The 26,433-nt window shown below is 42.7% G+C and overlaps 2 protein-coding genes across 7 annotated transcripts in view; one reads left to right on the forward strand and one right to left on the reverse strand.

Moving 5' to 3' along the window:
- SLC5A8 (solute carrier family 5 member 8) lies at positions 1-25,815 on the forward strand. The gene is made up of 15 exons (XM_040556252.1): positions 1-477; positions 2,543-2,608; positions 5,542-5,593; positions 6,802-6,869; positions 7,712-7,866; positions 8,893-9,033; positions 13,055-13,184; positions 14,184-14,272; positions 14,902-15,014; positions 16,332-16,399; positions 16,686-16,772; positions 17,571-17,770; positions 18,620-18,723; positions 20,571-20,656; positions 22,132-25,815. Exons 1-15 carry the CDS (start codon positions 145-147, stop codon positions 22,261-22,263), a joined length of 1,824 nt encoding a protein of 607 aa, XP_040412186.1. The 5' UTR covers positions 1-144; the 3' UTR covers positions 22,264-25,815.
- The window catches only part of ANO4 (anoctamin 4), a 191,522-nt gene continuing 190,781 nt past the window's right edge, over positions 25,693-26,433 (reverse strand). For all 6 annotated transcript variants that reach the window (XM_040556216.1, XM_040556239.1, XM_040556231.1 and 3 more), the window contains one exon: positions 25,693-26,375. The gene's annotated coding sequence lies outside the window, so the exon portion shown is untranslated. The remainder of the gene's footprint in view (positions 26,376-26,433) is intronic.

A 26,433-nucleotide genomic window follows, 5' to 3' on the forward strand; every position in this document is an offset into this window, starting at 1 on the left:
GGAGCGGGCGCCGGGGCTCTATAAGGCCGTCCCGGCGGCGGCCCCGGCTCTCGCCGCACACACACACACACACACACACACAGAGAACACCGGGGAAGCCCCGTGTGGGTCTGTGTCAGGCCGTCGGGCGCTAGGGCAGGTGGCATGGGGCGCTTCAGCGTGTGGGACTACGTGGTCTTCGCGGCCATGCTGCTGGTGTCGGCTGCCATCGGCATCTACTACGCGTTTGCGGGAGGGGGGCAGAAGACGTCCAAGGACTTTCTCATGGGGGGCCGCAGCATGAGCGCCCTCCCCGTCGCGCTGTCCCTCACCGCCAGCTTCATGTCGGCTGTCACGGTGCTGGGCACCCCCGCCGAGATCTACCGCTACGGGGCTATCTTCTGCATCTTTGCCATCACCTACGCGCTGGTGGTGCTGTGCAGTGCTGAGATCTTCCTGCCCGTCTTCTACAGGCTGGGCATTACCAGCACCTACGAGGTAAGGTGGAGCAGCAGGAGCCTTTCCGCAGCCTTCAGGGAGCTGGGGGCCTTCTCACGACTGCTCTCTCTGTGACTTCTCTCACGCTTTTTCCCAACAACTCCCCACGCTCTGTGCCGCCCCGTATCTCGTGTCTCTCCCAAGGACGGGCTGCAACACGCTCTGTCCCCAGATCTGCCCACACTGCCTCCACAGAGAGGAGATGCTCACCCTGCTGTCGCAGCTCAGGAGCTTTGCACCGTGCCAGATCTGTTTCCTCACTCCAGCTGCTCAGTTTAGTGGTGGTTTAATCCTTGTGCAGCTTGGGTGGTGATGTGTGATTAATGATGTGTAATTAATATACCAAGAGCATCTAACATACAGAGTGCATCCAACATCAACAGCATCTAACGTAGTAACCAGAGTTCTCACTTCATGCTCCCTCCAGGTAGGTTTCTAAGCTCAGGTGCAGCCACAAAAGTCCCCCTCTGGCAGAGTATATGTCTGTGCTGTTCCTAGAAATTTTGGGGAGACACCTGCTGCAGCAGTAAATGTCATTTCCATTGCTTGAATGGTGAGGTCAGCAAGTGCTCCGTGTCTGCAAAGGTTTTTTTGCTTTCACCAAAATATGGCTGAACTGGTCTTCAGCCCAGAATGTAAGTTTAAGCTATAGCTAGCAGTGCAAAGAAATCTGGGGTGGTGAGATGCATCGCAGGTCAGGTCTGACTCTTTTTAGGTGAGGAAGCATCCGGTCAGGGCTTTCTTCTGACATAGAAGGTCCATGCAACCTCTTGATCTTGCATGGAAGATGGTTGCTAGCTGCAGATTTGGAGGCAAATTGCTTTTCTCACAGAGGGTGTTAGGGAAGGGGCATCAGTGCAGGTGAAAGTCCTTGGATAGCTACTTTGGTCTTTTGTATTTTATTACACTGAGCAGGGGCGTTGCAGCACTGAAGGCTGAAAACAAGACTTCTGTTGGTAGATTTAGATAAGAATTCCCCAACAGAAATGACTGGTGGCTTCCAATGCATTTTAAACTACTAATCTTTGGACCTGTCACTTGTGATATTTAAAATACGTCCCTTCTCATTAAAGGCTGTTAATTATGACTAGAAACTCACTGATAATCTCAGGGTTTAGTCAGGGTAACACACCTATAAAAGATATACATTCTATCTGCGGACAGAGTTCAGAGATCAGACAACCTTTTACGTCCATCTGGGGGTTCAGCATTGCTTCCTGGCATGAACATGCCTACAGATCACAATTTAAACGCTCACCTCATGAGTGAGCACTCTAGATTTTTCAGTGTTTGTCTGTGTCAAATTAACAGATTGGCAGGTAAAGGAAATCCCTTTTGTGCCACCACATGCCCTAGAGGGTTGTTAGGACAGAGGGTGGAACGAAATCTGCCCCAGAGCGTGACAAACTCATTCAGAGGTTGTGTGCTCCCAGGCTGGACATAAAAGCGAGAGTTCCTGTTTTGAGAAAGGCTAAACTTTCCACTTACTAGTAGAAAATGGTGAGCTGCCTTGGGCAGCAGAAGGTGAGGTTACCGTGGGAGGAAGAAACCGCTGGTCACTGAAGACCTTCTGCCCTCTCTCAGCAGTCTAGATGGATGTGCATAATGCCGGAGTTTCCAAACTGACTAAAGCTCAGGCATAACCGTAATGTTTTTCTTTTCACTCTGATTTCACAATGCAAACAGGTTCTGTTGTTTACTGGAACGTCGTTGTGAACGTTGCAGAGTGCATAGCAGGTGCTGGTCTTTGCCAAGTCCCAGTGCGCAGCTCCCTGCCTATGGAGTGCCCTGAGGCAGCAATGTAGCACCAGTTTCCACTGGGGGGCTCTGTCACTGACTAGCTGATGTCTATTTCACCTGCTCAGGTGTGGTTACCTAGCAGTGAGGTCTGAAGAAATATCAAATGAAGTTGAAAGAGATATCCATCACAATTATACTAAGTTTTGTCCATTCATGAAAACGTTAAAAAAACACTATGCCCTTTTTGTATTGCTCATTGCTTCACTGTAGTCCTACCGATAATGCCAAGTTCTGATAAACATTTGTTTTTTCTTCTCTTTTGCAGTATTTAGAGCTTCGATTTAATAAATACCTGCGGCTCTGTGGAACGGTCCTCTTCGTTATACAAACGGCAAGTAAACCTCAGAGCACTTCCCTGGTCCTTGTAGCCACCAGGACTGTCCAGCTCAGCATAGCTGGCTGTTTCTCTGAGCAGCTGACGAGGTCACCGCAGTGCACAGGTGACTGGGAGCAAGACAAAGAAATCTCTGCTCCAAAGCATGCAGTGGATGCTGGGCTGCCTGCCCCAGTGGTCTCCCCAGGTGCTGCTGAGCACCCAGAGCAGTCACTTGGCATCAGCGCCCATGCCAAGAGACGAGTGACCCTTCCTGGCAGGGAAACAGCATGTAAAAGAGTTGTTTGGCTGCCCTCATGAGAAGCCCACAGCAGGTTCAAAATGTAAATGTGTCCCTGTTATCTACAGCGTCAATTTTTGTCCTGTGGTCCGTGGATTCTGGGAGTCTGACTAATTCCCAAGGGTCTGTGACAGGTGACAAGGAAAACAAGCTGTCAGGAGCCTGTCACTAGCGGTACAAGGGTTTGCACCGCTGGGAAAAACCTGGGCGTCTGCAAACAAAAGTTGCAAATCACTGCCTTAGGGAATGTCAAACTAAAGCAGTCCCTGCAACTTTTCTTGGTGCGGTTTGCTGTATCCAGCCCATTCGGTAAGTCAGTGTGAGACCACAGCTTTCAGACGTACAGTGAGCGTGTGCCAGATGCTGTGAAACACCAGCAAGAAAAATGTGTTCTGTTCACAGTTATGAAGTGGATGTTTTGTGGAATTCAAAGCAAGAATGAATATAGAATTAGAAGGCTTTTCAAGTTACACTTCTGCTTGTTGACCGTTTTGGTATTTTTAAGACCCACTATGGGAGTTCTAGTGCAATCACAGTTGCACCACTAAGATAGTGATCACTGAAGTGTTATTTTCTTATGTAAACAGTGCTGCTTAGCTGGATTTTGTGGATACACAAATTCATAGGAAAAGTGGAGTGGTAGCATGCATGAATCATGGTGGTATTTCGTGGGCAGACATGAAGACATCACAGTTGAGTAAGTTGGAACAAACCAAGTGTAATCTTGTAAAGATCAGAAAAATAATTCTATACAATTTAAATATGTGTACAAGGAAATTAACTAATGATCTATAGCTGTCTTTCTGTGCCCAGCACTAACAACTTAAATAACCTGAATCATTAAAAGAATAGTGAGGAAAGGGAACTCCCTAAGATCCTAATGGTGTAGTTTTAACTGTTCTGTGACTATTGGCATGTATTTAAAATACAAATAATAAGGATATATAGTAATACAACCTGAAAAAAACACTGAAGATATGGAAAGATTGTTTTATCTTTCTTGCTTCAATTGACACAAAAATGTGATCGTATTTGCATCATAAAAATTAATTTCTGATGGTTCAAAGCTTCTGGCACTCATTCATCTCATACAAGAAAGCCCCTTTCTTGTGGTGACTCTGAGTGAGTGGGATTCAGCAGCCCACGCTGATGGTCACTGCATGGGCAGAAGTCACACGGAGAGAAGTCACACACGGCGCTTGACAAGCGTCAGTACTTGTTGGTTATGAAGTGATGCAGCTGGTGCTGAGGGGAGGTTTGTCAGGGCTGGGAGCTCTCTGGGCGTACAAGCTATGTGTGTAAATCTGGAGAGGACTCGGAGCACAGAGAGAAACAAGCACATGCACACACACATGGGCAGCTGTAGACTATTTCCCTGGTTTTCCCACCATCAGCAGATGCTGATCTCTTCTTCCCCGGTGGTCCCACAGTCAGGGGCAGATGCTGATCTCTTCTTCCATGGCAGTCCCACCACCCTTTCTGGCCTGTGCTTGTACCAGGCACGCAGCATAGGGCCAGGGTGATGTGGTAATGCTGGGTGCAGTTGCCCCTCCATGCTCATTGCTTCTCACAGCTGCATGACCACTCCCTGTACCTCCTGGCTCACCCCAGCATAGCTGCTGGCCATGTGGCAGAGCTCTGCCACGGGGACTGGATTTTTCCTGCCCAAAAGCCACAGCAAGTGGTCCACCAGTTAGCTTTCCTGTGCTGGATTAGCTGGGCTGTACTCCATATTTGCAGGAAGGGCAAAGGCTTGCTGAATTCTGGATAACTTCTGATTCTGCTGCACTTCCATTCCCAGGTCCCACTGGTATAAATCAGGGAATCAAAAGAGTTCAATCATGAAAAGCTGATGCAAGTCAGCTCAGCCTGGATTTCAATCCCTTGAATCAAGACCGCTGACCTTCACAGAAGTCATCTGCTCATTGCAAGCTGTATTGCTCAGATCCATGCCACTGCTGAGCTTGTCCTGGTAGTACAAGGCAGTAATAACAGTGGTGAAAAGGCACTTAAAAAATAAACATGAAGAAATTATAGAGGATACCAGTGTATGAATCCCACTGTGCTCTTAAAAGTGGATAGAGTAGCTCTTTGATTTGTATGTATCTTCCTGTATTGGGTGAAAATCAGCTGATCATGCATGGCTTCATCTTACATCAAGGACTGTAAACCCTTATAATGCAATCCATAATGCCTAACTAATGCTGTATTTCTTGTTCTTATTCATGTGCATTGCAGTTGCATACTGAGAGGCATATTGATCCCAAGACTGAGAAAATAAATTGTGATAGATTCCTTAGCAAACCGTGTGTAAACCTCACCAATTTCCTTTTGCTCTTGTTTCTGCAGTATGACTGCAGTTTTAAAGCAATAAAACAAGTTAATTATAAGAGCCAGGAAAAACTGAAGAGGAATTGCATATTTAAGAGTCACTGTGGTATTTGTTTTAAGCAGACTAAGTTGTGAGACTGCAGTGCTGGTTAGTATCAGACATGCATCTTCTAATAGTTTAAATTATTTCTCAACAGTTAAGAATTTAGGAAATACAGGCTGCATAAGTGCTTGAAGAGAAACCATCTCAGAAACCTGTTACCTTTTCCAGGAATTTATGGTTCTTCTTTTCATTTTATATCTCTTTTTCCCCATCTAGATTTTATATACTGGCATTGTCATTTATGCTCCAGCGTTAGCACTAAATCAAGGTAAGATGACTGTACTGCACTGTTTTCTAAATTATAGTTTTATTCTGCACGTAGCACTGGCGTGCTTTTCTTTTTGTAATGCTCACCGAAAGATACAGCTGAAGGATTGACTGTGAAGTCTTCCAGGATTTGTTGATCCTGATGGGAACACTGATAGAAAGCCTCCCAGCTGTAATTCTGCTCCCTAATCCTGGCTGTAAAGAATTACAGAAGTAGCTCAACAAAAAAATCTGCTCTCACTTACTCCAGCTCTCTCATGCTGTCCTTAGGTCATGGCTACACTCAGAAAACTTATGAAAAAATTAAGTATATTTTGAAGGAATGGACAGAATAAGACAAATTTAATCCCCCTGATTAAGTGCATTTCGTCAAAAGGAGACAGCTAGGGAAAAGTTCTGCATTTTTTTTCCATACAAATCTGTTTTGGGGCTGCCTGGAACTGTTAATCCACCCTATCTTTTTGCCTGGAAAAAGAAAAATTCAAGAACAATGACATTTTGAATTGAAGATACTGGTTGTGATATTTACAAAATGAAATATTGCCATTGTTTGTTCCAGAATGACTTATTGCTTTGAAGATGGGCTACATTTATTTTTAAATGGGGGAAAAGCTTTCACAGGGAGCCAAATGAAACTTTTAATTAGGCACAATTAATTTGTGTACTTGGCAAGAAAAGGCAATAACAAAGTGAAAATAGAAAAATTAATTGTTTTGGCTAGAATGAAAATCACAATCATTCTTTTTTTGTCTATTTGTTTGTTTGTTTTTGGCTTGTTCGTTGAACAAAAAGGAAGAAAAAAAACCAACGCTGTATGCACTGGTCTCCTCCGGTGTATGAGTCCCACATGTTTTGTGTCCTTGATGCTGATACTTGACCTGTAATTACAGGCCATAACAAACTATGACCTAGCTAGAAGCAATGTTTTCCGTGAGCTTTGCTGCCGTGCTTCCCGTTAGCCGGGGCTGTCTGTCAGGGAGCCCCACAGAGCCGTGCCGCACAGCACGTGAGTGTGTCAAGCTCAGGCACTGATGGGAATCCCCTGGTTCAGACATGCAAATCTTTTCATTGCAATTTTTTATTACTTTCTGCTTTTGCATTTAATTTATTTCCATTTGTCTTCAGTAACCAGACTGGTGCGAAAAATCGACCTTAAGTGTTTTGTCCCCAGTGCCTCCCTCGTACTAATGTCCTTTCACTCTTTTTCAGTCACGGGCTTCGATTTGTGGGGTGCCGTGGTGGCAACTGGCGTGGTCTGCACTTTCTACTGCACATTGGTAAGTTGGCCCTTCAGCTGAGGGAAATGTCTTTTCCTCTCACCATTCACATCAAATGTGGAATTTACTGAAAAGTCACCTACTAACTGGGTTGCCGCATTTCACAGCACAGCTGTAGGCCTGCACTTCACCCAGGGACTTCCCTGGATGCATAGGCAGCTACAACGTGACTCAAACCTTTTCTGTTTTGATACATTCAAAATGCTGTTGTTGCTGAAATAACAGCAAAAAGATAGATTTCCTTCCTTAAGATCCTCCTGTGACTTTTCTGCTAGTCTTGTAGAGTTTGATAGGTAGTTTGTCAAGCACATGCTCACTGCAACCATAATAGTGCATGCTCATATGGACAAGAACCACTGAAAATAGCAAGTGCCTTATGAAATGATAGGTCTTTAGATCACTGCTGATTGACCAAATGCCTAGAAATGTGTAAATGGAACCTCCATGACATATTTTTTTTGTATATTTTAATACATGTGTGAATGGTATGCCTTCTAGAGGTAGTCTTACTATATTAGAAAGATGAATACAGTCTGATCATTAATCTTTTCATACAAACAAACTTCTGAATCAGGGGGATATAATGAAGGAAATACTGGCTTAACCTATGCGTATGGCCACTGTAATTTTTAGTGCACCTCACAGAAAGGCCAGCATGTCTTGAACAGATTGCAGGATGCAATTTCTGAACATCCCGATACAGAATTATTTCTGTTCAGGGGTAAAATGGAATTAATCTATCATGCATAATCTGTATAGTAATATTTCTCTTAGCTGCATGTAAGTGTAAAGCAAGAGCACGGCTGCCTTGTTGTACCTGATATGTGCTGTTCCTCATGCAGGGAGGTCTGAAGGCAGTGGTGTGGACAGACGTTTTCCAGGTTGGAATTATGGTCGCTGGATTCTCGTCTGTGATTATACGAGCTGTGGTGGTACAGGAAGGAATTGGACGCATTGTAAATGATTCCTACCATGGAGGAAGACTGAACTTTTGGGAGTGAGTTTGTACTTGCAGATGTTGTGCCTTTTTATTCTGACAAGTAGAGCCCATGTGACAAACCGTGAAATTAATTTCCTACCGAAGGTGGGGAGGAGAGTTGGGACCCAAATTTTACGTACCTTTAAACAAATTTAAGTAGTTTGAGGGAGATATTTTAGGGTTTACACCATGCAAAATCCTGTGAAGAGCAAAATCTTTTTACTTTGTCAGGTAGGTGTCTTAAGGACGCATTTTGGGTTCCACCAAATGTGAATGGGGATATTCATCAGGTCATTCTATAAAATTCTTCCCCAAGTTCTTCAGTAAATAATAATTTATCTATGGATACTTTTTTTCTTCTTGTGAACAGTGATTTTTCAACCTTTTTGGCTGAACTGCAGTGTTATACAGCATTGCTTCTTCCCCCAGTCATAGAGTTCACAGATGGAAAAAGAAAAGGAATAAAAGCATGTAATAGGTGAATTAATATTACATTATTCACCAAGCTAAGCACTTTCTAATGTTTAAATAACACTATTAAAGTGTCATTTAAAAAATATTCATGCCATTTAAAATCTGTTCTTCACTTAGAGCTAAATCAGCAAATTTTTTACAGTCTGTCCACAAAGGCTGGGCATGCAAACACACCTTTGTATTGGTGTTAGACTCATGTCCTTCTAGATAAGCAGGCATATTAGACTTTCTACTGGAACTTCATTTCATCACAATAGTCACAGAAATCATACTGCTTTACTTACAACTAGAGTTTATAGGCAAATAAATTAGTTAAAATTCACCTTTGGATAGATCAGAGTTTCACGAGGTCAGGATTTCAGCTCCGAGTTTAAAATCTGCTTTCTGTGATTTCATGTAAAGGTGGAATATCGGAATATTCAACATCTGGCCAAATTAGGAGAGTTTATTTTAGAATTAGAGGAAATCTTTTCTCCTAGTCATTAAGGTCTTCTGATAATGAGTTTTCCATCATTTTTTTTTCCCAAGTTCCATTTCAAATTTTTTTTCTTTTTTCCCTTCTCATTGTAGCTTTAATCCTAATCCTTTGCAAAGGCATACCTTCTGGACAATTGTTATAGGTGGGACCTTCACATGGACTGGCATTTATGGCGTCAACCAGTCCCAAGTACAGAGATACATTGCATGCAAAAGCAGGTTCCACGCAAAAATGTAAGTCTGCCTACAGTAACTCTTAATGTCTTAATTTAGCAATGACTGTTCTTTATAGTGGAGACTTTTTTTTATAAATATTGTTTTTTTGCCTCTATAAAACCTATTTGTAAAAGGCAACAACTTTTGCTTTCTGCTTTGTGGACCAGGTACAATACAAATCGTCACAATAAATGCTGGTATTTTAATTACATATAAATGACTCTAACGTTCAGCTTTCTGCCAGACTGTTTCACTGTGCCACTATTCTTGCATACAAATAGCTGCATTAAGTTTATATGCAACCTAAAGACCAAATAATATAGTACTTACTTGTGCTGAAGCCTTATCAAGGCAGCATCTTGAATTGCTACTCTACTAAATATAAACCAGTGTGGGGGAATTTTACCTAAGTAAAAACTAAAAGATTTTTCCATACCAATGGGTGTAAATGTGAGAAAATGTAGGAATGTTTTATTCAGTGATAAAATTGTTGGGGAATCATATATTTTGTTTTCACAATAGTCTTGACTTTTTCGATGGGAATTCATTATGGACACTGTCAGAGAGTTCTGTTTCCTTGAGTTTATAAATTTCTGATCAGTCTTTACTCTAGAACAGAGTATATTTACTAACTCTATTATCTTACCTTTATCTTTAGTGTCATTCCCATAGTTCACAACTCTGGATGTAAGAATTATTACCAAGTTTATATAGTATATTTATAGGAGAAATATATAAATACACATCGTAACTATAGTCCCTATATTCCATAATGCAGCGATATGTGGTAGAGAAGGAATTTTATGAGGGTTTTCACTTCATAAAGTCAGCAAAATGCCCGCAAAATCATGTACAATTTAGAACTGAAATATTTTTGGTTTTGGCAATAATGGAAATCTGCTTTCCGGTCATTTATGCTGCAGACATTTATGGCTCATCGTCAGCCACATCTCCAGTGTACAGTGCCACATTCCCAGCACACCATGTGGCTTCTCCACAGCCCCTGGCATGACTGCGTAGAGGGGAACAGCTGCATACATTGTGCCCAATCTGTGTGCCAGTGAGACTGTCCTTCCCAAGCACCTGCTCCACTTAGGACTATGGCCCTGTCTTACACCCTCTCTGCCCTCTTTGTGAAGGGGGACACCTCCAGGGCGTCCCAGAGGCAGCGTGGCCGAGGGGAATGTGACACCACAGCAGCTTCTGGGCTGATTTTCTGGGCTGTTGCAGTGGCTTTGACCAAGACTGGAGGCTGTCTGGTTCTGGAGGGTTTGGATGGGATTCAAGAGTTACGAATAAAAGTACACATTTATTTGGTTGGACTTGATGATCTTGAAGGTCTTTTCCAACCTAAATGATTCTATGATGCTATGACTCTATAGCTCATACCATATTAGCGTTGGCACAGCCTTAATTGCTGGAGTCCTCTCCTGCTGGCGTGGGCAGCTGAACTGCATGGCATCTTGCTTGTGCCTCCCTTGCATGGAGAAATCTTTTTGTGTAATGGTTACAGTTTGTTACAGCTGTAAACACTGTCATTCTGTGATGATAATCTAGTTCATTTGCAAACATAATTAAACACATCTGGCAAGTTACATTGGTGGCCTGCACCTCTTGTTGCCATTTAACCTGTACATAGAAGTGTCTAGTGTCATCAGGTCAAAATAATAAGGCTTTGCACCTCCATGGCATTTATTGTAAGGCTTTACTTAATAATAAATCAGATCTGAGGAAGTAATTCTTCCATGTGTCCCAACTTGTGGGCTGTAGGGAGGCCTTAAATGATGGCACAAAAGTTCTCAGCCTTTGGGAAAGGATCTCACCCCATTCAAGAAACAAACCAGTAGGTATGAACATGTGCTGTCATCCTCAAACAGTGACTAGGCAAATCAAAGATAATGCTTAAATATGAGCAATATCAGGCACTCAGAGCAGGAGAGCTACACTTTCAGAAAAATATAGTCTACTAGCATATTTTCCTCTACTTTCTTTTCAAGGTCATCAGCTGTCATGTTGCAGTGCTAAAATCTTAGAGAGACTGAAACAACCAACCAAAAATAAGCCTTGCACAGTCACAGTACCTTCTTCACCCAAACTCCACCTCATGTTACTCATCCAGAATTAATGGGAACACCTCCCTCCTGCTACAATTATTATACTACAGTGCTTAGTCATAGGGTGTACCAGGAGCTAGAGGTGTAAATCAGATGAAAAACGCTGTTTTCTTTTCACTGTCAAACACTGACGCAATTTAAAAACAGGAATTGCTGGATGCAGACAATTTCTTTTGCTTTCATGTGTTTCTCTTGACTTTCTAATCTTTACTACAGGCTTTAGGCTAACACTGCTATTGCATCTATTGAAAAGTTTTACATTGATTTAACTCATTGGTTAAATTTTGAGCTGTATCAGCTTCTGAGTGCCTTATGTCAAGGTAGATTATGTCATGCCAATGCAGGAACAGCTTCAGCTAAATCGATGCTAGACATCCAGCCAATATGTAAGTGTCTATAAGAAGGGGACTACTTCATTTTTACCTACTTAGCCTAGAGAGAAATTTAAAGTGCTGCTAGTGCTGTGTTTCGACGAGCACTAATTGCAAATATGAAGCATAAATGCAGTTTTCCCTTCTGTGTTATCCAATCAGCCTTTATTTACATAGGTCTTTTTAAGAGTTTACATTGTGCTTGCCAATAATTTTTCAATGGTATAAAACTGCTGGCTCATCTAGTTAACCTATACTACTGCATTCTAAAAATACACGTTTCAATGCCTAACAAGGTCTATAAAGTTATGTTTACTTCTTCATTCATCCTGATGATCCTCTGGAGCAGTCCAAAGGCTGATGCTCCTTGCCTTCCTGGAAACTGAAAGCACTAAAAGGCCCACTGCAGCAGTGCAGGCATGGATATGTTTGCACGGATACCAAAGGTCCTCCAGGTATCCACCCAGCAGAGGTCTTAGTTTGCACAGGTCTAGTGTATGTGATCTGTCAGGCAGTTCAATCTCTATCAGCGAATGATACGCAGATAACCAGGAGGCCACTGCTGGAAAGGAACGCTGTTTTTCAAGGCCAGGCTCCCTCTGGGTGTGTTTGCTTGAACTGACCACCTTAGGTGAGCCACAGCTTGAAGAGCTTTGTGAACCAGGAGTCAAAAAGAGCTGAGAAACATCTGAGAACATGGGATAGTTAGGTAGAATGGAAAAACCTTCACGGGGCGGGGGGAACGGCTTGGGAGAACGATTTGTTTTTCATGACCCATAGAGGCTGCCCGCTGTGTGTGGCAAAAGCAGCATTAATGCATCACAACCACACATTTCTTCTCTGTCTCTGTGTCAGCTGTAGCTCCCAGCAGGACATGGGGAGGGAACAGGATTCTTTGACTCTGTCAGGCTCCAAGGGGGTAAATTAGTAATGGGGAAGTTCTGGGGTCAGTGATCTTGATCTCTGATCTCTGAATCTCTGGAAGTGGAATCTGGAAGTGGCTCCAAAGCAGGTCCCTGGAGAAGGGAACACATGCCTTGTTGCTGCCTTCCATGGAGGCTTTGCTGGGAGGAAACGGTGACTTTGTTGCTTTATGAGCATGATTCTAGCATTGTGTAAGTGTGGTAGTGCAGCTCCAGAGGCAAATGATTGCTGGTGCTGATTAAAGGTACCCAACACTTTGATCTGGGGCACCCCACCTTGCAAATCGATCTGGGGTTTGTCTCTGCCAAGGGGCGTGGTGAGGGGGAAAGAGTGTTTTCTTGCCAGCTGCTGGTAAAGTAAAACTCGTGCACATGACGAAATATGTGGATTGCCATATCACTGCCATCATCCCTCGAGCAGACCTTGTCAGAGGACAGGCGCTGAGACTGCTACCAAGAAAAATATCATGTCACATGGAGCCATGCCATGATTCCCTTTCAGGTGGGCAGCCACATGAAGCGTGGGCACCTGCTTGCTTGGCTCTGGGGGGGACTTGTGGTCCAGTCTTTCAATTGTAGCATGGGGGGGACGTCTAGCTCTAACATGTTGTGTCTGTGCATGTTGGCACAGGTCCCTCTACATCAACCTGGTGGGCCTCTGGGCTATCCTGGTCTGTGCAACGCTCTGCGGGCTGTCCCTGTACTCCATCTACAAGGACTGCGACCCCTGGTCGGCAAAGCAGGTGTCGGCACTCGACCAGGTATGGCTCCGCATCTCAGCAGGTAGCAAGGGGCAGGGGCATCCTTCCCCTTGGGAAGGGTGATAAGGGAGCATGTGTAACCATTCCGGTGGGTTCAAGAGCTGGGGGATGGGAATGAGGACATGCCAAGTCTATATTGTGTGAGTCTGTAATACAGGGATTAAGTTTAGACCATGGTGGGAGGGAATACCTGGAGAAGGCAGCAGACCTGTCTTCAGGACCAGTCAGTCCCAGCATCTCCTTGGCTCTCACAGACCTGCAGATCTTTTTGTTTCTTTGTTTATGCCTCAGATAATTGCAGGCTCTGGACAAATCCCCATGGACAATAGCTGGAAGTTGAGGAAAGGAGCAGAGATAATGGAGTATTGGAGGCAGTACTTAAGGATAGAGTAAGATGAGGTATGGAAGGCCAAGATGGATACCTGAAAACTCTTAGGTGCCTCCTTTCAGTCAAATTATTTTGGTGGAACCTAGAAGTAAGATACTTCAAGAAGTAAGATACTACAAGACCGACTTGTTGGTAAAAAAAAAAAATGGTTCACAGGCAGAAAATCTTAAAATCTGTATCTTTTTCCAACACTCCGATCTTGCAAAGGTCAACAGATGGCACATAGCTTCCAATATGGAAATAGTTCTAAGGTACCTTAAAGTTATTGGTCTGTATCTAAAACCTTTCTGTGGTGTCAACAGCAGATATAAGAATCTACTGACAGAGTGAAGTACAATCCAGACTACCTGCTGGTCAGTGCTAGCTACCTATACTGTCATCATTGGATATGTTCACCTCTGCTAGGTTGTCTTAACAGACTTGTCTGTATCTCAAGTGGATGTTTTAAGAATCGTTTTCTTTGTAGAAAACCAATAACTAGTGCAAAATGGGACGCTCAAAGTTAGAAGAGCTAGGCAGAATGCCAGTGAGAAGGTTATAAAAAATAATACAGCAAAAAAAGAAAAATTACAGCAAGATAGTAGTAATTCTTACACTCTGAATTTTTTCAGCTAATGCCTTACCTAGTGCTGGATATTTTCAAGGATTTTCCAGGAATGCCAGGGCTTTTTGTAGCTAGTGCCTACAGTGGGACATTAAGGTAAGTTGGATTCTAAAGTCTTTTTTTCTTTTCTTTTTTCTTTTGTTAACACTAAAGGTGCATTTATACTAAAACTTCTGTATTTCATTTCCTTTTTCTTTAAGAAAACAACTATGAGCTGTTTGATGTTGCATCTTACAAATTCATAGTTTTCAATAGCAGTGCTCGAGGTCCTAAGACTCAAAGCTGTTTGGAGTTCCCTACTAACAGCATGAAGAAATGGCTAGCCACAGGCGATGTACAGAGCTAACAAGCCCTGTCTCTCTGTGCTTTAAAGCCCCTCTGCTGTAGGAATTCTTAAATATTATAAACATGTAATTGTACAACATAGCTACAGTAATGTTTATAGCATAACCACATGTAACAGATATTTTCATTGACTTCTCCAGCCCCATCTTTTCATTAAGATTTGCCTTGTCTTCACTAAGAGCAATTATTTTAAATGATTTTTGTAAGCTATTAACTGCATCACCTGCAGCAATAAGTCATTTCAACCAATACAGTGGTTGCATTTGTTCTCTGACACTGTTCTAGACAGCAGCGGTTTCTCTCTGCCAGTAATCCATCTGTTATCTGTGATTTCAGCATCTAAGATAAACAATGAAATGTGTAAATCTTGTGTTCTGTAGTACAGTGTCCTCCAGCATCAATGCTCTGGCTGCTGTGACTGTTGAAGACCTCATTAGGCCATACTTCAGATCGCTCTCTGAAAAGAAGCTGTCATGGATTTCCATGGGGATGAGTATGTCTGGAAAATCTCTTCTATTTTTGCTTTACAAAGTGAGGGCTTGATTCAGATCTTACTTATGGCAGCATAAGGCAAGAGTAAGTGCATTCAAACCAGTAGGACTACATTGGTGCAATACTAGGGGGAGCAGAGATCAGCTGTGCAAGTTTTATGCAGAATGGGGGACAAGCTATTTCTAGGGAAAAAAAGAAAAAATCCATCATTTGATGTTTAAGCAGTAAAGCCAGACTGCCTCTATATTCAATATTGATCTACAATAGTACAGAACCAAATATCTTGGATTAAAATTGGTGCTGTTTTTCTTTAATCTGTCAAAACCTAGAAGCATAGGAAACAGTTTTGTAACAAACCTTGTGAACAGAGCGATATGTGAACTACAGCACTGCAGAGAATGAGCAACTTCATGTCTTCCCTGAGGTACCCTTGGACCTGCAGTCTGATAATCTCCTATGTTTAATGACCTTCCTCAGGGAAGAGGGTCAAAACTGGGCTGAGCAGATGGCTTACATCTCTGACGTACATTTGCTGTCTCTGCTGGTTGTACAGCCTTATACCAGCTGCAGGTGTGGCCCAAGGCAGTGTGTGTAATAGGTGTGAAAAAACACAGTCCCAGCACAGTGTCATAGCCCCTACCACAGAGCACAGCGGACTGGTGACAGGTGCCAAATATGAAATATTTTCACCTAAGAGCAGTTTCTTAAACATTTTTGCAAGCAGTGTTTATGCCAAAATCGTTGGTGCTCTGATATTGTCATGAGTTGCCTGAGCTATCACATTAACATTGCTTGTGCCCTTGTGCAGTGTAACTTAACAGGGGTGGAGGTGGAGAAAACAAATGAGCCATTGTTGTGGGTGCTGACAAGAGCGGCTATGTCCTGGTAGCCCAGGATGTTCTTTGTCACACTGCTAGCTCCCGGTAATCTGCCATCATTTACTTTCTTGCTCAAAAGAAAAACAAATTTATTCATTCAAAATAAGAACCACATCACAGGAGATAAGCTGAAAAATGTGAACAACGCATGGTGTATTGCCGTTATGACTAATCCGTATGGATCAATCCATCTAGGATCAAGTGCTTAAGTAATCTTTAGTAGTATACAGGAATAGGATTTTGTCACGTTTGCATCATTTCCTTTTAATACAAACAGAAAACTGGCCATTTGGGCTCTTTTAGGAAAAAACAAAACAAAACAAAACAAGATGCTAGCAGGTTTGTTTTAGGGATGTCAGAGCCCTGCTGGGTTAGAAGGAAGCATTTCTCCATCTGTAGACATTTTGTCAGATGCACATCATTCTGCCTTTCCCACACAGGCCTTTTTTATGGTGGAGTCTGCATCGCTATGGCTGTGCTGGCATCTCTCCTGGGAGCCTTGCTGCAGGTGAGTGTCAGGCTGCTTTTTCATGCCTGCATTGAATAATCCAGAATGAGTCGTGTAAGGAAATAATTGCTGGATACCGTTATGAGATTAGCTTTTATTCTTTGTTTGGTACTGGCCTCAAACAGCTTAAGCTTCCACTCTGAGCACCCGTGTCACTATACCAAGTCCTGCCAGCTGAGAGGGACAATTAAAAACCCATAATATCCTTCTTACCAGCTTCCTTTCTTGCCCTGTTGGAAGCTTTAAGTTTTCCTGCACAGCACTTAATAGACTCTTCCTTCCACAGGCAGCACTCAGCATTTTTGGCATGATCGGTGGCCCCCTTTTAGGACTTTTTGCCTTGGGAATCCTCTGCTCCTTTGCAAATGGAATTGTAAGTACAAATTTAAAGCCCTGTTGGACCAAAATTAATTGATAATTTGGGGTTTGTCCTTCCCCCTCCACCCCTAATAATTTTGTGTTGGGCAGCAAGGATATGTCTTTGATAATTTCCATGTGGATCTTTACCCTTTCTCACTTTCCACCTTATCCCAATGAAGTGATGAACCTCTTTAAATGGCAGGCTCAATTGGAGTGCTCTGCTAGAGTGCTTCAGTATCATGATATCAGCATTTCCAGAGGAAAAAGCTACTCCATCAAAAATGTATTTGACCAACTCTGTGAGTATGGTCCATGGGTCAGTCTGAAAGGATTGTTATTTAGTAAGATGTGCTAGTCACTAACCTTTACGTTTTTACAGTTGCAAATTTTAATTATATGCTGCAAAAAGAATCACTAGCTGTCAGCTAGCAAACCCACCCAGAAGAGACTTTTGCAAAAACAAATCACAGGAAGAAAAGGGGAAAATGCTTTTTGTAGTCATTTAAGGAGGGCCTCAAATAAACCAGCTTTTTCCCAATACCAAACAACCCAAAGCTATCCTTTGATTATAAATTCACAGTGGCAAAATAAAAAGTGGTATGTTCAGGAGCCACAAGCAAACACTGTACTCTCCAAAAGTTAAATGAAGTAAATTCCCAGTTCTCCCCAGCTGTATATTTTATTTTTCCTATGTAGCTTTCAGTTTAGATTATTTTAAGTGTCTCTTATTTATCTAGTTTTTGTTGTTGATATTGTTTTAAATATACTTTTGCTTTCCTTGTAAGTCCAAGTTTTGTCTTCTGTTTTGCAGGGTGCATTTGTGGGTCTTGTCACTGGCTTCGTCGTTTCACTTTGGGTTGGAATTGGTTCTCAGATTTATCCTCCACTCCCAGAGAGGACTTTGCCACTGCCCCTCTCAACTGCAGGCTGTAATATATCCATTTCAAGCAATCTGACTACATCAACAGCAAATCCATTAACAACAATTTTCAGCACACAAGCTCCCGAAAGGTATATGAGTTCCTCATCAGCAATATCCGCAGCATGTGTTTGATATAAAGCAACATGAACATCTGCCTAGCATTTGAGTTACTTCAGGAGAGATTATGATTGGTGTAACGGGAAAAACATAAGGGGGTTTCTCCCCTCTGCAATTGCTGTATGTCTGTCTTTGGGCACTCACAGTTAAACATAAAAATTACAAATGATAGTACAGGGAACAGCTGGAACAGGAGCTAAACAAACATACTTCTAGAGATTCTTAATCATTATACCTCAGAGCATCATATAATCAGCAGTGGATACCCTGGTGCACACACAGGTGCCCAACATCCAGTCTGACAGACTGTACCTCTCACACAAGACCTCCAGCATGACTTGTGGCTGTAGGGAAGCAGCAGAGCACATCCTCAAGGTGACCAAAACAAGATGTAACGTGAGGTGTGAGAATTGCCCTATTATTTCTGGCTGTTTAGAGCAGCACATGGCTGATGTCCTACCATATTTTTTTCTTTAAATAATGCAGCACATTCTAAAGATGATGTCCCCTCATCTGGATAGCTGGAGTGCTCAGCTCTGCACTAGATTCTGAGCAGAGACAAGACTGTCCTGTTTTACCTGCTCAGTCCCACGTTGTCTACTGCATTGACCAGCCTCCTCCCCTGTGAGGGCACTTCTCCTGGAAGTTTTGTAACAGATTTTCAATGCACTTTTTATTGTTTGGAGGTACAGTACTAAGAGTACCAGCTCATTTCATTCAGAAAGTAACTCTTTATTTATACTCTGTCTGGAAACAGACAACATTTTCAGGTTGCCTGGAAGAAGAAAGCAGAGGTTAATTCTTTTTCTGCTCCTTTTCAGGCCTGTCCTGGCAGACCGCTGGTATTCCTTGTCCTATCTCTACTTCAGCACACTTGGGACACTTATCACAATAGTTGTGGGAATGATTATCAGCCTCCTAACAGGTACTAGTTCCACAGCTGAGGTTGAACATAAGTCTTAGATCTGTTTCAAACTAAGATGACCAAATGGAGAACTGTCATTTCCGCAGTCAATGCCAGTGACCGTACTGCAAAGACTGGATATTAAGAAAAGGTTCTTCACCAAGAGGGTGGTTGGGCACTGCGACAGGTTACCCGGGGAAGTGGTCACAGCAGTGAGCCTGCTGAAGTTCAAGAAGCATTTGGACAACACTCTCAAACAAATGGTTTAATTTTTAGGTAGTCCTGTGTGAAGCCAGGAGTTGAAATTGCTGATCCTTGTGGGTCCCTTCCAACTGTTGCATGTTCTGTTGCATAAGGGTTCCCATCCTAACTCTCATTTCCTCCTCTCAGCCCTTCTGCATTCTATGCTTGGTCTCTAATCACAGGAAAGATTACTTCAAATTTCTAAGGAGAAAGAAGTTTCAGCAGTTTTTTAACCCGAGGGTCAAAAAACTCCGTCTATCTTTCCTGTTCTGTTAGATCCCAGCAGGGTCTGAGGTTGAAGGGTAGTCCCTGAACATGGCCGCAACTTGAAGCAAGGAGATGTACCCATGCTTCTAGAGGACAAAAACAGTTGTACTTTAAGTGAGTTCAAAGCACTCAAGCATGCACCTGTGCATCGCATGCTTTTCACCACATTTCCCATGCGTGTAGCAAAGAGTTGCAGACTGTGTGCATGTCAGTGTTAGCTCGTTTCTTAGTTGCTCTGTACTATTTGTGAAGAGATAAAAACAATGAATGAGAGCAGGGACATCAGTTCCAGCTTGTGGCCTCTCTGCTCTTGCAGCTAAGTGAGATGCAAACTGCACTTGTCATCTGCATTGTGCATGGCAGGAATAGCACAAAATCAGCTGCTCTCACAGCTTTCCCCACTATGCCTGGCCAGATGCCTGCTATATCACTCATCAGACTTTGGTGCTGTTAGAATTCAGACCTACTTGCCTGACCTATAACTACTTCAGGGATGAATTCTCTTTTCTTCAGGACTACAAAACTCCAAACTCAGCAGACAGATTGGCTTCCAATACATTCCTTGTGCCTTGTAACTAGTAAGCACAAGATATGCTTCTACCATTTTCTTTTCCTCACAGACTTCTGGAGGATTTGCTCCCCTTTCTTCCCTCCATTCTGTCCTTAGTTCCCTCACTGACATGCTCCTCTCTGCAAAGGCAAGGTTGAGCTCTGGCAGTGATGCTTGTAGACATATTCCACTTCTTACTAGTTTGGGATCAGGTCACCCGTAGTCACTCCACTGAAAGCCTCTCCATTGGACCATAAAACAAAGTGTAAAATCTGAGTAACTCAGTAAATCCAGATGAGAATTCCTCAGCCCAAGAAATAGAAACTCCAGAGAACCAACTCAACATCACCCTGGTCTTTGTGGAACAAGATGCCATTTAATTCTCAGGTGATAGAGATAATTCCCAGTACCTACCTCTCCTCTCTTTCCCACGCACGTACTCACACAGTAGTTCATCTTCCATGCCCTAAAAGTGCCCAAACATCCAACTAATCCCCTACCCACCTCAGATGGTTGTCACAGCATTTTACATATATTTCATAGAGAAACCTGGGGAGGACCTAGAAAACTCTGAAGAGGGGTTGAGGCATTTCAAGTAGATCCTGAGGATCATTTCATATTTTGAAAGATGCAGGGGACACTTCATTGTAAAGAAATGATCCCTAAGGAAAGTAACATCCAGCCCGTGACTGCTTGATGGCTTTTCCTGCATGACTGTCCTGCTCACCTGGCTTGGTGCCCACAGCTCGGCTCTGACACATCATTCACATGTGTAAACGTGGCTGATTGAAACGTACCTATTTTGTAGGAGGACTGAAGCAGAACACAGACCGTAAATTCCTGCTGACCAAAGAAGATTTCCTTTCCAACTTCTCACGGTCTAAATCGGATACAGTAAGTGTAGTTATTTATGCATCCTCTAATTTAAAGTAATCTCTCCTCCTGGGGACAAAGGCAAGCAATCCTTGGTTTATCTTTTCCCACCAGGATGAATAGCACCTGATGCTTTAAGGCAGGAGCAGAGCACAAGGCGGGTGAGAGAAAAGCAGCTAGAACAGACAGGGAAGCTGTGTTTGGCCACAGCTTGACTTCAGTAACAACAGAGCAGCAACTGAGATAAAAGGGACAGTTGTTCTCCAGGTTTCTGCCAAAATACTCCCTCACTAGTCTTTTGGAAGTTGATCCAAGGCACACGTTGGACTCAGCAAAGCTTCCTTTGTTTGTAAACTTGTTCTCTAAATTATTATTTTTTTTTTTTTTGCAACATCAGCTACTGTTTGAGAGAAAGCATTTCTAGATAGACGGTGTATCTATTTCCTCCCTCCCTCCCTATAATACAAGAAAAGGGGAGAAATTATTGGGTAGAGCAGAATAACATCCCTTAGAAATGCTAACATAGGGGAAATATAGTTTTTAAAATAAACTAGAAATAACCCCTCAGTTAGTGCCATCAGGATGCTGAACATGCAAGTTTAGATTTGCTCAGTGCTTTTTGAATACTGTAGTATGGGCAATGGTCATATTTTTAAGATGGACCAGTTTGCAAAATGTTTCTCCCTATGACAATAACACCTTTTAGTGTGATCTCGTCCATTTTAGCTGAACACCAGAGAAATGAGGGACTTTTTACAACACTCCATTCTATTTGCCCATGTCAAAACTGGACACCAGCTATCCAGCTGTTGTCATTCAGTCTTAAATGGACCAGCATCTGTTTTCACCATCAGGGAGTTTAATCTCTGACGTCTTTTGAAAAAAAAGAAAAAACACCAAACATATGGAAGCTAATGTTCACAGCTGTACTATTTTCTGTATGGAGTCAGAAACAAGTGTCTGCCTGGGTAGCAAGTGGTTGGCATCACCACTAGTGCAGAAAGTTAATTACTGAGAATAAATTGGGGGCAACTAAGCAACTTTCTGCACATGAAGAGCTCAACATCTCATTATGTTTAGTGAAGATGGAGCATCAAAGCAATGATACATGTTAATTTGCTTTTCGTGTCAAAGATGGGGCAAGGACCAAGGGTTGGGATCCAATAGCTCAGGGACGTGGTGGTGACAGAACACCAGACATGAAAACAGCAATTAAAACTTTGCACACCCAAAAATGCTTTAGATGCTTTACAGGACAAGAACATTTTATGTGACAAGAACATTTTACACAACTAGCGTCTTATGCAATAAGAAATTTTCCATACCCCTAGAAAAATACCAGCTGCTGCAAAGAATAACTATGCTCTGTCAGCAACTGACATGCGTTTTCCTGCAAGGCCTTCTGTAAATCAGGCCTGACTCTGCTTCCTACAGGTCAAAGAGAGGAAAACTGTTTCTTCCTCTTCACAGCACGGCTTTTGTCTTTTCTTTTTTAGGCAGAGAAGGTGGTAGTGTTGAGCTGGAAAACATCTACTAATGCAGCTGAAGGAACCGACAACCCTGCTTTCAGCCACATCGAAATGGACGTAGCAAGCGATAAGAACAAAGTCAATGGCCTCCACATATGACATGGGGCCATGTCAGCCCTCGAGGACAGTTTTGTTGACGTGAACCACTGCTGACATTTCTGTGCTGGGTCAGTTACCAGCCCTGCCGGGGTTACAGGCAGGAGTCTGCTGAGCTTTGTGGTACTGTTACCCTTGCACAACTTTGACGTGAGTCAAGAAAGGAATCAGGTCTTTCCTGCTGCTCTCTCTCTCACTCTGGATCTTGGTGACAGGGCTTAAGGTGATGGTTCAATGTGAAATATTTGCCTGATATTCTTGAGCCTCCTGGAAAATAACTGCTTTGAATTTCAGTTCACTCTTGGGGTAAATTTTTTATTTGGGAAGCGCACTGTTCCCCCGGACATGCTTGTTGTTCTCCTTTTTTTTTTTTTTTTTTTTTAAGTCATTAAACGTACAAGGAGGTAGGTACTGTAGGATCATTGCAGGGTGCATCAGATTGAAAGAAACAGTGGATCTTTTTTTGTAGCACAGGAGATGTACTTATCTCCATCTGGTTGCTTTGCAGAACTGAGCCTGAGAGCATATTTATTTTGCTGGTTTTGTCGTATATATTTGCTTTCATTAAGCCACTCATTCTTTGGTTACCTGCATCTACTCCTGTGTGCTCACTGTTGGAAGCTACAAGAGTGTCTTTGGAGATGGGTGAAAGCAAACCACTAATATCTTGCTCTTTACTCCCTGCCTCACTCTTCTGCCTTGTCTTCCCCTTACGGATCTGGCCCTCATGATGAAGTGAGCTATCTGGGCTCTTTATTCAGTGCCATGTAGCAGAACCACTTGCTGGCCCAAGACCACTCTTGTACTGGGCTGGGTGTACTGTAGCAAAGATGTAAATGGAAGAAGATGGCCCTCTTTGCTGTACTGGGCAAGAGAGAAGGCTGCACCTGCAGTTGCCACTGCCGTTATGTGTGGGGCTGTGAGCTGAAACCTGCTATAGCCATTTGTGTTTGTGTAGTCCCTGTTGTCATTCTGGGGATTCACTTGCAAGATTGGGCCAGATCAGGCCAGAGCACGTTGTTTGTTTTGTCGTGGGCAGAGTCCACTGTGCAGTCCCCAGGTAGGGAAGGGATTACATAGGCTGTAGTTTGGTAAAGTCTCGTCCATGGCTGCAGGGCACTGGATGGCTCATCCTCTGGCGGGGCTGCCAAGAGGAGGTGAACAGCACACCCATCCTTGACCATGTACTTCTGGCTTGGAAGGGTAAAAACCACCATAGCTTCCTTGTCCTGTCTGCTTTCTGGTACAACAGGGACTAGACTCTTTGACCCACTGTGTTGTTTTTGCACTGCAGACTTTCTGGTACGGGTATACATAGGTGTTCAAAACTTGTCTACAGCAATGGAACCAAGTTGGGTAATAAAAGTCATTGCAGGAAAGCCCAGCTGTGAAGCTTATAAAGCAGTCATGCTTGAGACTTAAATCAAACAGTGACGGTGTGTCTTAAACACTCTCTAGAAGTTATGCTACAGTTGTACCCTGTGCTGAGCTGCTATAATTTGGGGTTTGACACAGTGCTAGTTTATCTATGCTGATTTGGGCCTTTTAGCTCTTAATCTATTCTGTGCCCCAGTGACAGTGGGCATTTGATGATCTCCTGCATAAGATGAGCTGACAAGATCAGAAAACATTAGGAAGAAAAAATGGGAGCAGACCTCTCCTAGAGGAGTACAGACCAGACAGACCCTGCATGGCTTGCCACCAGGAGCACATCTCCATCAGCTAACCCAGTGCACAATGACATGATGAAGAGAGGCTTCCTCTCTGCCTCCTGAAACATGGGCTTGCACAATCCAGTGCAGAGTTTAGGGCCAGCCCCTTGTCTCTCATTCCTCTGCTGCAGTGCTGTGATCAGGTTAGTGTCAGAACACTATGCAGAAGGGCTGTGAGCAAGCAGAATAAATCCCAGGTGTTACATCTTGTGTCCCCATATCTAAGATCTGATGTGAGATGATCGATAGCATGCTGAATAAAGTATTCTGGGATTCTGGACAGAGGCCTCTGTTCTGGAACTGTCCTAGTCTCCCTGACAACTAGCCCACTGAGTGAATGAGCTGGCTATGCTTCCCAAACCTCAAATGGTTAAGTGCAGCCCATGCAGCCTTGTGTCTTGACTTCATGACAGAAACTGATACTGCATTTTGTGCTGCAAAATAGTTTTTGAGTCTTGGAGTAAAATAATTTGTAGTTACCAGGTACTTTTGGCCCACAGAGCTGATCAAGGGTAAGTAGTGGTATCTCCACTCTGCTACAGAGAACCAAAATGTGGTGAAAAGGTCTGGTGTCCCTCTGTGTGTCTCTGCTTAGTGGCACATAGTAAGCCATGAACAAAAGAGAAGCCTATTGCAAGCCCTTGTCTTATGTACCTTCTGGTATGGCTACAGCACTCCCAACCCACATGCTGAACTCCCATCTGAACCTGTTCCTCAGGGGGGTGACCGATTGCTGTTTTATTAAACAGCATCAGTATGGCCTATGTTGCACTACTCTGTGCTGAGATCCCTGTTTGCACTGTTGTTGATACTGCCTTAAACTGTCCTGGGTGACCTGTGGCTTCTACCTGTTCTGTTCATGGAGAGAAGACTAATCTTTGCAGTTATCATAGTTAAGAAAAAAATGTAGCATCGTGGAGTTTTTTCTCAGTACTTTAAATTCACATAATTTATTAAAACAGAGAAAGCACATAAGTCATTGCTTGAAGTTACTATTTGAGCACTGAGCAGTTGTTTAATTTTGGTATGAAGTGAAAGTTTGGGCCAGATGATATCTGTGGGTCCACAGTCATGTCAAGATGAGTTTTTACTGGGGAAAATACCTTGCTGTAAGAGGCAAACATTTTTAAACTTTGCAGATGACCCTTACAACTGTCCCTTTTCTTGTTAGTTCACCTCCCGTGATTGCTGCAGAGCTCAAAAGTGGCTCTTCCTGCTTTGCTTTTTTCTATATGCTTGTTACTTTAATTGGCATCACTAATTAAAACAGTTAATTTTGAATAATATTTTCTCTGGGATTATATACTGTCCTCAGCTAGTTGGACGCAGAGCCAGGGCCTTGTGTAAAAGCAGCAAGACAATTCTCAGGGTTTCCATCACGCTCCTGCACCTTGATCCTTCATCTCTCCCAGCTAAAAACTCACCCAACAATGAAATGAAGGATGGCCAAGCCCATTAATTCCACAGGAGTGGGAGCACTCCGCAATGTCCAAATTACATGCAGCATCTGGCAGGGTCAAGAGAAAAAGCAAGTGGGAACATTAAAAAGTGAACTAAATACACAACAGGAAGAATAATTGACTATGTAAATACACAAAGGATTCACGGAGAGAAAGTAGTGATGGATCCTGGCCCCTTTTATTTTACATTTACTTTTGCTTGTACTCAGCTGGTCTGTTTGCTTTCTGAACAAATAAGGGAAACAGAAAAAAAAATCATGAACGCCAAGCAGCAAATATTTCATATGCATAATTTATTTTAAAGTTTATTGCGTCACATTATACAAGCATTAAACATGGCTTTATGTTGATGATTTTTTTTAAAGTGTGAAAACTTGACGTTCTTCTTCATAGGATTTTTTTTCTATTTACAAATAAACAATCTCTCTACATACTTTATATATATATTATATATATATGGTAAATAACATAATTTCCATCTGAAAGACTTTAAATAAAGAAAGAACTGATTTGTAAACAGGGTTTCAGTTGTAATATTTGGTGATCTGAACACAGATGATGTTCTATACTTAGGCTTTTTCTTTTGTCAAAGTATCCAGGTTGTTCATTTACATTTCTTCTAAGATTTGTAAAACCAATATGGGACAGAATGCAAAAAACGTAGCAAACAGGCTGAAAAACAGTCCCAATATACAATTTTTTCCTTGGTTTTAAAAACTGGCGTGTAACTGCTCATGAAGTACATGCTTGCTGTCAAGAGTGGTCTATTGAGATCAATCTATGCTGATTGCAGGATGATTTCACAGTAAATCCTTTGATGTGTGCTGTCCTGCTTGCTATGGAAAATGTTTGTGACATGCATTGAGGTTGCACTTTTTCTCATTCCTTTGAAGGTAGTGCTCTCGTGGAGCTTGAGTAAGTAAACAACATATAGGACCGTCACCTGGAGGTTTAAACAAAACCCATCATCAGATCAGAAAGAAGGGAATGACATAAATTTG

The sequence above is a fragment of the Cygnus olor genome, chromosome 1, assembly GCF_009769625.2.
Source record: "Cygnus olor isolate bCygOlo1 chromosome 1, bCygOlo1.pri.v2, whole genome shotgun sequence".
Taxonomy (NCBI): Eukaryota; Metazoa; Chordata; class Aves; order Anseriformes; family Anatidae; genus Cygnus; species Cygnus olor.